Source organism: Neodiprion fabricii, chromosome 5 (assembly GCF_021155785.1).
Source record: "Neodiprion fabricii isolate iyNeoFabr1 chromosome 5, iyNeoFabr1.1, whole genome shotgun sequence".
NCBI classification, from domain to species: domain Eukaryota; kingdom Metazoa; phylum Arthropoda; class Insecta; order Hymenoptera; family Diprionidae; genus Neodiprion; species Neodiprion fabricii.
In genome coordinates, this window is record NC_060243.1 from 34,840,699 (window position 1) to 34,854,897 (window position 14,199).

The following is a 14,199-nucleotide window of genomic DNA, read 5'->3' on the forward strand; positions in this document are numbered from 1 at the left end:
TAGCCGCTGCAAGAATTCTTGCATCTACCGCATTGGCGTAACGCACGAACAGCTACTGAATTATAGGTATGGTTTAGTGCCAGTGGCGTAACCCTAGGTATGATATTCTAAAAAGTACATACATAAACGCCTTAGTGAATTCTCTCAGGGTGCGTAAACGGACAAAATAAAACTTGCACGGTACATACATACGTAAACGTATTAACTGTCGCTGAAAGACTCTTTCGTCAACGGTATGTTATATCGTGAACGTATATTGGACAAGTGCAAGCGAGCGGTAAAAACGATTAGCGAACGATACCAGGGGTCCGAAAGTCCGTAGTTTAGGAACACACCTCAAATAATCGGGAAGTTAGCATCGTAGGGTTGTCATCCTGCAAAAGGGTACCGACGCAAGTTTACACGCTATGGTGGAAGTATCGTTTGTGTGTACCGTCAGACTGCCGATTAAGCAGCGGTTAATTTCAACATTTTCTCCAATATAGAAAAATTATCTCCGGTGAATATTTAATTACCGTTCTTGTGCGCGCCTCTAGCAAAGTTAGAAGTGTGGGATCGAAAATAAAATTTTCATAACCAAATAAAAGTTGATTTAATGCTTTTGTCGCTCTCAACACATTACTCAGTGCATATTTCACCCTATGAGCTGCTTTCCTTTTACGTCAATTTCCTGACACGAATCGACACCAAATGGTTTCATTGGTCGAATCTAACGGAACAGACCAATCGTACTGCTTTCTGTTGGTTTGTGTCAGAAACTTGTAAAAGAAAAGCAGCCAAGTCTTTAGATAACCTCGTCGGCAAGCAGCATCGAAAATATACGCGCAATGAGTTTATTTTTCAGTGTAAGTGAAAAGTTGGGTGTCAGTCGACTGATTCACTGATTTTATCATTGGAACAAATATATAACTAGCCTGGTTTCGAGCCAGTAAATATTATCAGTGTAAAAATATAGTGATGTCCCGTCTGGGATACTGTACGGTCCTGGTCTGAAAAAATGATGTGATCGGGCGGTCGTCATGGCGGCACCCATGTTAAAGTGGAAACGAATCACAAATCCGACCGGGCCTCAGCCAAGACCGAGACATGGGCATCGGGCGGTCGCTCTTAAAGACCTCATGGTCGTCTTCGGCGGTGGTAACGAGGGAATTGTTGACGAACTCCACGTATTCAATACAGGTGAAATTTTTAACAAGCTTTGGTAGAAGTAGCGCGAAGCCAGAAGCCAAAATGGCGGCATTCGTTGACAAGACGGTCGCCGGCCGCACTCATCCCCGTATACCGTCACAGTTCTCGGTTCTTTTGTTCAAAACTAGCGCGTTCTTCTGCCATACAACAAACGTCTCGATAATCGTCATGTTTTTTCCCTGATAGCTGTGCTCCCGACTCTGCGCGGGATCATCTGACATTTTTCATGTTTATACGCGCGGGAGCCGCCATTTTTCTCCAACACCCCCCACTATGGTCCCATCAAACATTACCCAGCCGTCCACGCGACGCGTTTCTATAGCTTTTCAGAGTTCGGATTCCACTCCCCGCGCGTTACTATGCGCAGACGTCAATATCCACACGACACACTCGCGCGTTTCCCACCCCGGTACGCTATCTCGTAATCTGACTTGAGATACCGAATTGAGCACCATCTTTGACACCCACATGTACAGACCGTGGTACAGGTACACGCACATATACATATCACTTATATCATGGTCAAGGTTCCAAGGAGTCGACTGCACGCGGTCGTTACTTCAGTCAAACAGCGATCTGCGTCAAAAAATTGTTTTTTCCTGAGCTTCGTAGCCGCTACTGATGGAAAAATATTTATTCAACTCTAGTAGGAGTTGTACAAATTTTTTTGCAGTTCCTATAGCGTATTTTGTGGTCCGAATAGATAGATGCCTGTACCGGCTTTTAGAATCAACATAAACATAACCTCTAAGCTCTTGTTATATAAAGTACATCATTCGATTTTTATTGAAAAACGTCATTTTTGTATCCATTCTTACAATCATCAGTTACGCTAACAGTAACTAGGCGTTTATATTCAGATCACTCAGCACCCCATGGTGTGAATAGAATTACAGTATCGGAGGCTTAAAAAACTGACATAAATATAAAAGAACGTTATGTAAGTCGCATAAAGATGAGAAAATTTTGATGAAATGCATTTTAACCTCCACCAAATATTTCCCTGTTGATTAAAACGTAAACTCACTTTTTTAAATTCATTCCAGCAACAAACCAATGGTTTGTTCCATCGACAAAGGGAGATATACCTCCCGGTTGTGCTGCCTATGGGTTCGTAGTGGATGGGACCCGAATTTTGGTATTCGGTGGTATGGTAGAATATGGAAAGTATTCCAACGAATTATATGAGCTCCAGGCTAGTAGATGGGAGTGGAAGCGATTGAAACCAAAACCACCTAAACAGGAACAACCACCATGCCCGCGGCTGGGTCACAGCTTCACACTGATCGGCAACAGAATATTCTTATTTGGAGGATTGGCAAATGACAGTGATGATCCTAAGAATAATATTCCGAGATATTTGAATGACCTGTATACTCTGGAGTTACTTGGCAATGGTGTAACAGCATGGGATGTACCACAAACTCATGGAAACTCACCGCCGCCAAGAGAATCGCACACTGGTGTAGCTTACGCAGATCGCACAACTGGGAAATCATGTCTAGTTATATATGGGGGAATGAGCGGGTGCAGACTGGGGGATCTGTGGTTTTTAGACATAGACACAATGACTTGGAACAAGCCATTAGTCCACGGGCCGACGCCACTACCTCGTTCTCTGCATACTGCTACTTTGATCGGGCATCGAATGTATGTCTTTGGTGGTTGGGTACCACTGGTCGTTGACGACGTCAAGGTAGCAACCCACGAGAAGGAATGGAAATGCACAAGCACATTGGCATGCCTAAATTTAGGTGAGTACCTTGGGGTGTTATTTGGAAAGTAGAACTTAGGTGCAATCAAAGTATATTTTTCTTACTGAACACTAATACTCTTATCTCGATTATTACTTACCCAACCGACAATTAAATTGTTTGTAGAAACATTAACGTGGGAACAATTGACCGTTGATTCACTGGAAGAAAATGTGCCGAGAGCCAGAGCGGGCCATTGTGCTGTCGCGGTCCATAGTCGTCTATACGTTTGGTCGGGTAGAGACGGATATCGCAAAGCTTGGAACAACCAGGTTAGGGTTAGTTTTTATTAATTATCCAAGGACAATGTGTATTAATGACGAATTTTCTTACCATTGACAAATCTTGTTCAGGTATGCTGTAAAGATTTGTGGTACTTGGAAGTTAAGAAACCACCATCTCCGTCCAGAGTGCAATTGGTTCGAGCTTCGACTCAGTCCCTAGAAGTTAGTTGGGCCGCCACACCTTCTGCTCAATACTACATCTTGCAAATACAGAAATATGATATGCCACCAACAACGGGTACTTTCCCAGCAGCTGCGGCTCCTGTTAGCGCGCCTACAGCTGCTCCTGTTCCGGTTGCGGCAGCCGTTCCGGCGCCTGCTACTGTATCATCTCCACAGATACCGCCAGTGGTCACGCCAGTTCCTTCCACCCCACCAATCGTCCGGCAGCAAGCACCATCCCAGACACCTGTACGAATTCAAACGGCTGTGCAACAAAGTCCGGGGCAAAAGACAATCCAAACACCAGTTATGGCAAAACAAGGAAGTCCAATGACTCCAAGAGTCACTGGGAATCTTATCCGCATTCGTTCACCGCTTGTTACAACTGTAACTCCCACAACGGATCAGGGTGCCTCACCTGGCACAACTTCTGCCAGTCAATCTCCGACCACCGCAATGTCCGGCATACAAGCTTTAGCTGCTGCAGCTGCCGCAACACAAAAGATCAGCATGAACAATGTGCAAATACTTCCACAACCTGGCAACACCATTAGAATGAAAAACATGCAGCCTGGTCAGCAAATACGATTTGCTGCACCAGGAGCAACGGTATTAAGGACTGCCTCACCACAGCAGAGCAAACAGATAATCCTCCAAAAACCGGGACAAAACATAACTGGGCAGCCACAAATTGTTCACCTCCTCAAAGCCGGACAGGGAATGGTCGCGGCAGTACCAAAAGTTAGTTTAATTCAAGGAAAAACCGTGCAAACGGCAGGATCAAAGCCTCTTAATCAGGGACCAACAATTCTTAGATTGGTTAATCCCAACACTGTGGCTGGCTCGAAGGTTCTCACGACAGTAAAAACTTCGAATTTAGTTGCAATGAGCAAAGGACAAAGTATTTCCGGAAAACAGACTATCATGATTACAAAACCTGGCGGGAATGGCGGGCTGGTTGGCAGAACCAATCAGATTATTGTCGTCACCACTGGCTCAGGTCTGAGAGCTGTTCAGGCTGTTACAACCTCTCAGGCCGGCTCTGGCCAACCTGGAAACCTAAGCACACCAGTTAACGTACTTCCTTTATCAGCGACAAATCATGTAACCAATCAGCAAGGTGTTAAAATGATTGTTGTATCATCTGGTGCCATGGGTGGTGGGACTGCTGGGAAGCCTATCACCATAACGGTACCTGGCCAAGGGGGAGTACCAAAGACTGTTACAATTGCTACAAAGGGAAATCAACAGACACTCTTCAATCCAACGAAAAATCAAATTGTCGCAGTTCCACAAATGCAAAAAACACCAGTGAGTATTGTACCTGATATTTAGTACGTAGTCTCTAGGTTGAAGCAGCTTCAGCTTCTATGCGTTGCAGACATTGCAATCATTTCATTTCAGGAGGCTGTTACCGTTTCTGGTAAACCTGTAACGTTGCAAATGTCCAGCGGCATTGGTACCAAAACTGTCACTCTGATGCCTAGCAGCAGCTCGATTGTGACCACTGCTGGAACATCAGAAATCATCGATACGAGCAAAATGATTTTTGTACCCTCACAAAAACAACCATCAGCCTCGCTGGGTAATTAAAAATTTACTATGAATTGGACAAGAGGGCTCAGGCTGTACTGTCAACTGAGTTTGAAGCACTCTCTTTTTCTTTTTGAGACTCTCATCTATTCTAAACAGATATTGTAGAATAATGGCCTTTCAAATTGTAGCTTCAACATCTGATGGTCCAGCAACGACTGATGCTGCGCTAGCAGCTCTAGCCGCAGAGGCTGGATTGATTGATCCTGTTCAAGAATCCTCTGGAGGTTTATCGTTCATGGTATCTGCAGATGAGACTGGAGCGGTAGATGGCAAGGGGGACAGTTGTAACGGGAATGAAGCAGCTGTTTTAGCGTCACAACTTGGGTCTGGGGAGCCACTACAAGTTGACAACGATGGGAACTTTATTATCCCCCAAGTTGATGGTCCTGCTGATGATTTAATGGAAGATGGAGAGGGGGGAGGAGAAGAAGAAGAAACAGCAGCAACAGAAAATGAACCTGAAACGAATGAGCCCACCGATTCACACCCCGAAAATGATTCCAATGAAGCTGAACAGCATACGGATTCTGTTACAGCCGACGTAAAGCTACGGCTTCAAGAAGCTGTACCTGAAGATAGTAGTAAGGATCCACAACTGGGCACTGAAACTTCAAAGACTCCACCAACTTCTGCAGAACCTCTTTCAACAGAACTGGATGAAACAACGAATTCAGAAAATCCGGAAGCTCAGATAAAACTTGAGGGAACTGAGGAGTCTGAGGAGAATAGTGAACAACAGGAACAGTTACCAAACGAAAGTGCAGAAACTGAGGCTAACCTACCAGCTGAGGATATAAATATGAAAACAGAAGACATAAGCCTGCCTTTAGATGAAAAAATTCTTGAATCAGAAGGGGAAGCAGACAATTCTCAAGACGAACAAAATTCTGGAAAAGACATTAGCAATGAACAACATCAGCTTGAAGCTATCAGTATGTCGGTAGATCAGTCGGATTCAGACAATGTTTCGCAAGCAGATTCACAGCCTGCTGTAGATGACGCAACATCTCAGGATTCGCAGACATCCCAGGATGACATTGATCGGAAAAAAGTGGATGACGAACCTGAAAGTGAATCACTTAGATTAAATTTGGAGAATCCTTTATCACCAGAAAATATCAAGGCAAAGGATGAGCCAATGGAAACTGAATCGGAATTTTCAGTGGCATCCAAGGCTCCTATTCCTTCCCCAACGACTGCCACTCCCACAATTTTACCAAAATCGGAGCCACAAGAGCCACAGGACGAACCAATGAATGAAGACGAAGATGATGCAGTGTCTGAGCCTTCGCCAATTGCTACAAAACCATCTACCGCCACAAATGTTACAACAAATGGCATTGCCCCAACTGTTAAGAGGCCAGTACCAGTGGCAATTTTGAAAAATGAACCCAAAGATGAAAAGGATGCTACACCTACAAGTGGTGACTCGACTGCTCTTACTACTTTGGCTACTGCAGCGTTAGGCTCTGCTGGACAAGCAGTCAAAGTCAAAGCTGAAATGGTAATCCCTAGAGAAGATATAACATTGATTTTTAAAATCCAGTAAGGTTAGGAAGTATTAAGTTTTTTTTAGTTACGTTTCCAGACTGAAGAAGAAAAGAAGGATGCCGACTGGTATGATGTCGAAGTGATAAAGGGAACAACTTTTACAGTCCAGCATTACTATTTGCCTGGGGATGAGCCCCTAAATACATCCCAACCCCTGCCAGCGGATGTATTTAAAGGACGTACAAAAATCTTCCTTGAACCTGGCACCGCATACAAGTTTAGAGTTGCTGCTGTGAATAGCTGTGGTCAAAGTGGTTGGAGTGAGGTAAACGTCTTCTAGTTGTCGTAATTTTTTGTTAATGTATGTAATCCATTGCAAGCTCAGGTTTTATCAAACCCGATTATTCTTGCACTCATCTAAAGTGTGTTATTTTGTTCTTGGTTTCAGGTGTCCGCATTCAAGACTTGTCTGCCTGGTTTTCCGGGTGCGCCTAGCGCCATAAAAATATCAAAGTCTGCGGAAGGAGCTCAGCTATCTTGGGAACCACCGCCAAGTAACTTGGGGCCGATACTCGAGTACTCAGTTTACTTGGCAGTGAGAAGTGCCAGTGCTGTTTCAAACAGCGCTGGAGAAGCCACCACTGTTGCTACAACACCTACACAGCTTGCATTCATCAGAGTCTATTGCGGCCCTACTAATGCCTGTTCCGTACCTAACAGTTCGCTGAGTGCTGCTCACGTCGATACGACGACTAAACCAGCGATTATATTTAGAATAGCTGCGCGCAATGATAAGGGGTATGGACCAGCGACGCAAGTCAGGTGGCTGCAAGGTAAATACTTTAATCGACCGTTTCGGAATCATTTTTACTCATACGCCCTAACTGTTCAATGTTGAGTAATTAAGCGCCTACATGTTGAATTTTGTTTATCGATTGTTCAGATCCAACCACTGCAGTTAAGAGTAATCCTCAACTTAAAAGGCCAGTCGCAGACGCACGTCCTCAAGCTAATTCTCCTCAGAAGAAATTCAAGACGGATACCGGAACCGAGAATTTCTCGTGAGCAAACCAATTGCTACCTAATCGCTCAAAGGACCGCTCTATTCGCAAGAAGTAATATCTGCAGATGGTATATGAATAACATTCGACATTGCAGTCACAGGCACACACACACATACACACATATAAGATCATACTCAGCTCGCGTAACAACACCCATTCGGTATCTAACTGATATGCGAAGCTAGCAACAAACAAGTAACGAGGTAGACGGAACAATTTCATGATACTACAGTGTGATAAATAGAAGCGATATATAGAAATAGAAAAATAAAGAGAGAAGGGAGGCGAAATATGCAGATGGCTGTAGAAGATAAGTAAGGGTTGTATCGTTTCATAGATACGCTAAGGTCGCGACTCATATGACGAGAGTATTGTGATGCTGAAGATATAAAAAGAACGAAGGAGAGCGTGTGATTTAAACATCTTTCGCAAGATAACCCTAGCTTTCATCATGACACGTGTGTAACCTACCCCTCGTTTTGAAAATTTGTATGATATATCGTCAATAAAAAAGAAAAAGAAAACGGTAATTTGATTATTCACGAAGTTTGATAAATTTTACAAATTTGTATAATGAAAAAAGTATGAAGAGTACGAAATATTTTGCCAAACTATTTGTTTGCGTATTATTACACGATATCAAGAAGATTTAAAAAAAAAGAACATTTCAACGAAATTTCGGATCGATTCAACTTTATTGACATATCTCTGATATTTTTAAAACACATAAATTTCGGTAAATGTGAAAGGAGAACAGAGGTCAGTTTTTGAAACTAATCAGAAACTCTGATTTTGCTGGCAGGACTGAAACGGTATCGTTATCACGCATTGTATAGCTATATATATTTAATAAATCCAACCGCATTGGCTATTACAGACACAATGAGAAAACATTCTTTTAACTTATTTTAATTTCATTTTGTTTAGTGGTTTTCGAAACTTTCCGTTACAAATAATCGTAAGATTGTATATTTCGGAACTGATGTATCTCACAAAATTAGCCTGTAATGTTCTGTGTGGAAATTGTGCCCATTTGGGTTTGTTACGTGAGGTTGAACGATTTTCAATTCAACCGTACGTATGGCGAATTTTTTAATGGTAACACATGAATTGATGCAATCATAGAATTCGTTCTACTTGTGTACCTATTTAGGGAGTCCTAGAAATTGTAAATATTCATACCATGTCTAGAAGGCATGAGTCGTTAATTGATAAATAATTTTTTTAACATCGATAAAACGAAATTGTTGAAAGCAAAACGTGAAGGCAACGCCCGAATTCGGTAACAATTTTTCTTTCTAACGGGAAGACCGTAGGCTGCAAAGGCAGCAAGACCTCAAGAATCATACTAAATTAATATGAGGCGAACCAAGTGAAGATGAAACAAAAATTTTCGTACATCCACAAAACGTGTTTAAAAACAAGAAGAAATAGAAAGCAAAATAAAAACCGAGTATTGAAGAATGAGATCAATAAGAATAATATCTGAAGTGAATATTACATTTATGATATATATTTTATTTTTGTTTATAACTAGACTTGATTGTAGAACTTGGGAGAAAGTGAAAAATGGTGCGGCCCCCCTTACCATGTTCTCCATCAATTAATATTTTCATGGTTTAATCCCATATCAATCATTTAAATGTATCGTTATAATTATTGATTGATAAGTGAATTTCAATATTTTTAAGTAAAATACATAATACTACAAAAGTATATGTATCAGATCTAAGAAAACTTGTCTTGTTTAAGTTACAGTGTTCGAGCACTATACTTACTTTTCGTTTTAATTCTGAAACTATAAATTCTATTCAGTGGTACTTTTAAACACATATATATATGTGTGTATATATATATATATTATAAACATATGTGTATATGTATATACGTATATAGTGTGTAAATGTGCACACACACACACACACATATATATATATTATATAATAAAGAGGAAATAAATGTGATTTTTTTATGTACCGATTCATTCGTCATTAATTACGTTACACTTCGTTCTTATTCCGGTTCTTGCTGATCTCGACTCAGTTGAACCGGTATCAACAATGCGTGTATACGAAACGTTATAATCTAAAGAAGGTATCACGTACTGAGCATCGTCTACAGGCATTTTTGATGTTGGATTAGCTACATGGATATAGTGACACCAGAATAAAGAACATCATGTAAACGTAGACGTTATCCCGATCTTATTTTCAGGCTCCGCGACGTCTTTCGATGGTCCTGCGGTAAATTGTAATAGAGCCGCCGATTGTTGTATTTCATTGTCAAGAGAGAGATCAAGGGAAAATCTTGAATTGGAAGTGATGATAACAGGGAAAACAATACTCAAAGTATTAACTGCTAGTCTCTGTTCAACTATAGACGAAGCGGACAAAATTTACCTGCACGTCTTTCCATCCAACTCCAGTTAGATACATCACTCGGCCAACGAAAGTGCCAGGAGGTAAAAGGAATTTTTCTGATTCGTCAACACTATTTGACGTGTGAATTTTCAGATTAACGTAACAGCAATGAAAAAACTTTCTGCTTGTAAGTTTTCGTACTTTTCGCACTCAAAACGATCAGTCGACCTTGTCCGTGATGCACTTCAAAATCTTACTAGAATTTATTTTGATACTTGCCTTGGTCATTTTGCTTAATGAAGAGACCAAAGAAAGGTAGAGAATAAAATCTGAAATGATGAAATGCAGCTTCGGTAAGGTGTAGAACGAGGCATTCGTATCCCTATTCTCTGTGCTAGGTGTATGTTCTTAAATTGGACAACTCTTAATCAAGGCAGATAGTCCAAAAAAGCTCTAGTATTAATCCGATTTGAAAATCTCAAACCTCACTGATGCAGCGCGTTTATGAAAGATCTAGAATGTCTTCTCAATGCTCTTAAGCTTTTCTTAACTCTCGACATTAGAGTCAAAATGCGCTAATCAGACGTAGTGCTCTCTAATTAGTGTAAACAGTCTTATGTGGCGTGAAAATATTTACCAGATATGGCGAGAAGGCTATCGAATCTAACAAAAACATGGCGGAGCCGTGCCAAGCTGTCTTCCATGCGTCAAGACCGTCGACACATGTACTTGTACACGCTGACAAATTATAACAATTTCATTACATTCCACTCTTACAAACGGTGAATCGTAAATATCTACGACGCGGTAAGGTCTTTGGAAAGAATTGTACCAAAGCTTCAGTGATATTACTGACAATTAATTAATCTACAAGTATGCTTTTACGGAAAATAGATGTAACTAGTTTCGCATGCCTTACGCTTATTGTCCTTATGTTGAATCACGTCGACGGAACCGCGTCGCAGAATGAAGAGAGAGCAAAAACAAGCAAAGGTCAGGTCCGTCAAACTAAAGAACAATTGAAACAAACTAAGGAACAATTGAGAGCTGTCAAACTGCCGCCATGTGCGGCATGCAAGGCTCTCGTCGAATCTTTCACACACGTGAGTACACGTTTCTGCGTTTTTTTTTCAAAATACACATTAGTACAAAAAAAAAAAAAACAACGATAATCTCTTCTGACATTGGTTTTAGGGCATGCAAAAGACTGCTCGTGGAAAGTTTGAAGGTGGGGATACGGCCTGGGAAGAAGAGAAGCTGCGATCGTATGCCAAAAGTGAAGTGCGACTTGTCGAGATCCAGGAAAATCTGTGCAAGGTAAATGACAGAGGGGCCGATCAATGTCATTTGCTAGCAGAGGAAACAGAGTCGGACGTTGAGGACTGGTGGTTCAACCACCAGGACTCCAAGGACCTGCATACCTACCTATGTATTGATTTACTTCAACACTGCTGTCCAGACAAGCATTTTGGCCCAGAATGCCTGCCATGCGAAGGGTATCCCGACAACATTTGCAACAACAATGGGAAATGCAAGGGAGCTGGTACCAGAAAGGGAAATGGCCAGTGCACTTGTGACGAAGGCTACTTTGGGACCACATGTGAACAATGCTTGCCTGGCTACTTTGAATCTTACAGAGACGAAGTCAAGTTTTTATGCACTAAGTGCCATTTAGCATGCGATGGGAATTGCACTGAAGGAGGGCCCAAGGCTTGTCAGAAATGCAATCAAGGCTGGGAAATGATTGAGGAAAAAGGATGCATTGATATCAATGAATGTCTCGTCAGTGGCAAAAAAGCTTGTGTGGGGAATAAATTTTGCGTGAATAAGGAGGGATCTTTTGATTGTTTAGGTAAAAATTAGTGCAAAGAAGTCAAACCGTTGGCAATTTTACGAGGTTGAAGTTAGTAACGTTAGCGTAACAATGAATATTTAGAAAAAATATTTTGTTTGCTAACTTCAACTTTGTGCAATTTTAACTTTCAAATTAGCTGTAGAATGATGTTACTGTTTTATTGAAAATTCACTTCGATATGCTTGCTTCCAGATTGTGATAAAGCTTGCGATGGTTGTACTGGCGATGGTCCAGATATGTGCATAAAGTGCATTGAGGGACACCGTAAAAAAGACAACATTTGCGTCGGTGAGTCAGATAATTTTCATAGGCAATGGTTATGACCTAACGATCTGCAGCGGGAAAAGAAGTTTAATCGAACCAATGACTATCTGTTTCAGATTCTGATCTTTTAGGGCGCAAGAAGACAGAAAACATCGCTCGATACTCAACGTACTTTGGGCTCTGCCTAGCAACATGCATAATACTGCAACGTAACGTTTATGCAGCCAGCTTGATTGGCTTACTAGTGGGGATTTATATTTCTGTGTCCGAATACATGATCGCATTCAGTACAGTCCAAGATACATCTGCGAATATGGATATTCTTGGTCCTGCAGTTTAGAAATTATTAGAAAAAGTTGACCAATTTTAAAATTGAGTTTCAGCGTGTTGTACGTTGATGAAACCGTTCACTTATCTAGAATACCAAAAGTGTGGTAATAATTATTATTAATTATTCTCAAATGATAAACCTGCAGTTGTAGCTTACAGACTTAAATTTGCGAACTTCAAATAATATGCAATCGACAAGATCATTAAGATCAGTGTTTCAAGTAAACTATGCTCAAGTTTTACTGTAATCTTTGCCACGTGATCTATCACGAACATTCCTTGTGTAAGAAGCGCGTGCGTCGTATGTACGGGTGTAATATGTAGGATAATTTTAAAAATGAGACCACAGCAATTAGCTACTTTGCGTGATTTTAACTCCGCAAAATTTAACTAAACACGAGATAATATTCGAATATAAACATAAACGTGGAATGTCTAGTCTCTACGGTGTATAAATTATAATGAATGATTGAGAATTTTCAAGAATCAGTGGGCTGTATTAATTTGCTGAAGCAAATATAGTGCAAATTTATGTAATATATACAAAATACAGAAATGTGTTTGATAGCAAACCCGAAACACTAATTTCCGGAATGAAGTTCAGTCCAATCTGCACAGTGTGATGAGACAAGAAATGACTATCGGATTATCGTAACTTGTGGACAGAGCGTTATAATCCGATCATTTTTATATCTATTTCATATTTTCCCGCATTGTGTCGAGCCCATAGACTTATAGAAATAGACTGCGCGCTCTGTGTACCGAGCTGAAACCGTGACAAGACAGAGAACAGCAGCTGCGGGCATTTCCACGCACTTTTATCGGTGACTTATCTTTTCCCCGCGATACTCGCCACTCTTTTGACGGTGCGACACAGAGAGGACTCCTGCAGGGCTAAATAATCGATTATTTGTTCCCGAATTATCGAGTATAATCGGTTTTTTTTCAAACTCGATCATTTTTCTCACAATCTGTTTCTGTTTTTTTATGCCTATGGCGGACACATATAATACAATATCAATTTATGTGATTAAAGTATCAATTATTATCATTGTCTTACTAACTGCCTGTTTGATGTAATAAGTGAATGATAAATGTATATTTTCACCTAAAATTGAAAAACATTTTGAACGAAACTATGATTTATCAAAAAACTTTTTTGCTATTACGACTACATAATGAAATTTACGAAATTTTAGTTTTATATACACAATTTAAAAAAAAATATGAAACAATCGATTAATTCTTACCGATTCGATCGAGTCGTGTTCGACTATTTTTTTCAACTCGATTAATCGATGCACCGATTATTTTTAGCTTATTGTTAGTGGCCGACACCACCCCGCGAAACCGCGCAGTCTATCTCTAGTCTATGGTCGGGCCCTGAGGCTAAGAATGAGATCGTATGTCGATCCATCCCCCTTTTTCCCACCCCTCACCGCCTCACTCAATTCACGTGCACACAGAACTAGTAACGCAACTCGCAACAGCCTGTTAGGGGTTAAAAATCTGGCCCACTTTTGTGACAACGATCGAAATCCTTTCTTCCATTCTTTTCCTTTTTTTCCTCGTGTTTCGTTCTCCATTCTTTTTACTCTCGCAGATATATTTTAGCGATACGTAGGGTGGTTTTGAATAGGATTTTTACTGCAGCCGCCTTGCCCCCTGCCGCTGCCACTGCTACGCTATTCGGCAGTAGCTATACAAATTCCACGATATAACTTGTGTGTTGCGTCAAATCCCGTAGTTGGCTGGGTCCCGTTTCATTTTTCTTTTTTTCCAGAAAAATGGGGTTAATATTAGACGGTTTCACCCTACATCCCGCACCCTATACCGTATACCGTTCTCGCA

The 14,199-nt window shown here is 41.0% G+C and overlaps 2 protein-coding genes across 6 annotated transcripts; both read left to right on the top strand.

Annotated features, from left to right (window-relative positions):
* Positions 1–361: 361 nt before the first annotated feature.
* On the top strand, positions 362–7,791 carry LOC124183995 (host cell factor 1). 5 transcript variants are annotated; one of them, XM_046573268.1, is made up of 10 exons: positions 362–457; positions 845–1,179; positions 2,235–2,942; positions 3,069–3,220; positions 3,296–4,699; positions 4,793–4,973; positions 5,113–6,488; positions 6,561–6,800; positions 6,924–7,308; positions 7,419–7,791. In XM_046573268.1, exons 2-10 carry the CDS (start codon positions 1,020–1,022, stop codon positions 7,538–7,540), a joined length of 4,728 nt encoding a protein of 1,575 aa, XP_046429224.1. In that variant the 5' UTR covers positions 362–457; positions 845–1,019; the 3' UTR covers positions 7,541–7,791. The 5 variants fall into 5 exon arrangements, with proteins under 5 accessions (XP_046429224.1, XP_046429221.1, XP_046429226.1 ...); XM_046573265.1 differs by having other exon boundaries at positions 374–499; XM_046573267.1 differs by having other exon boundaries at positions 393–499; positions 833–1,179.
* Positions 7,792–10,364: 2,573 nt separating this feature from the next.
* Positions 10,365–13,171, top strand: LOC124182722 (cysteine-rich with EGF-like domain protein 2). Its single transcript, XM_046570306.1, has 4 exons — positions 10,365–11,002; positions 11,094–11,751; positions 11,947–12,042; positions 12,135–13,171. The coding sequence occupies exons 1-4, from the start codon at positions 10,775–10,777 to the stop codon at positions 12,356–12,358; spliced, it is 1,206 nt and encodes a 401-aa protein (XP_046426262.1). The 5' UTR covers positions 10,365–10,774; the 3' UTR covers positions 12,359–13,171.
* Positions 13,172–14,199: the final 1,028 nt, after the last annotated feature.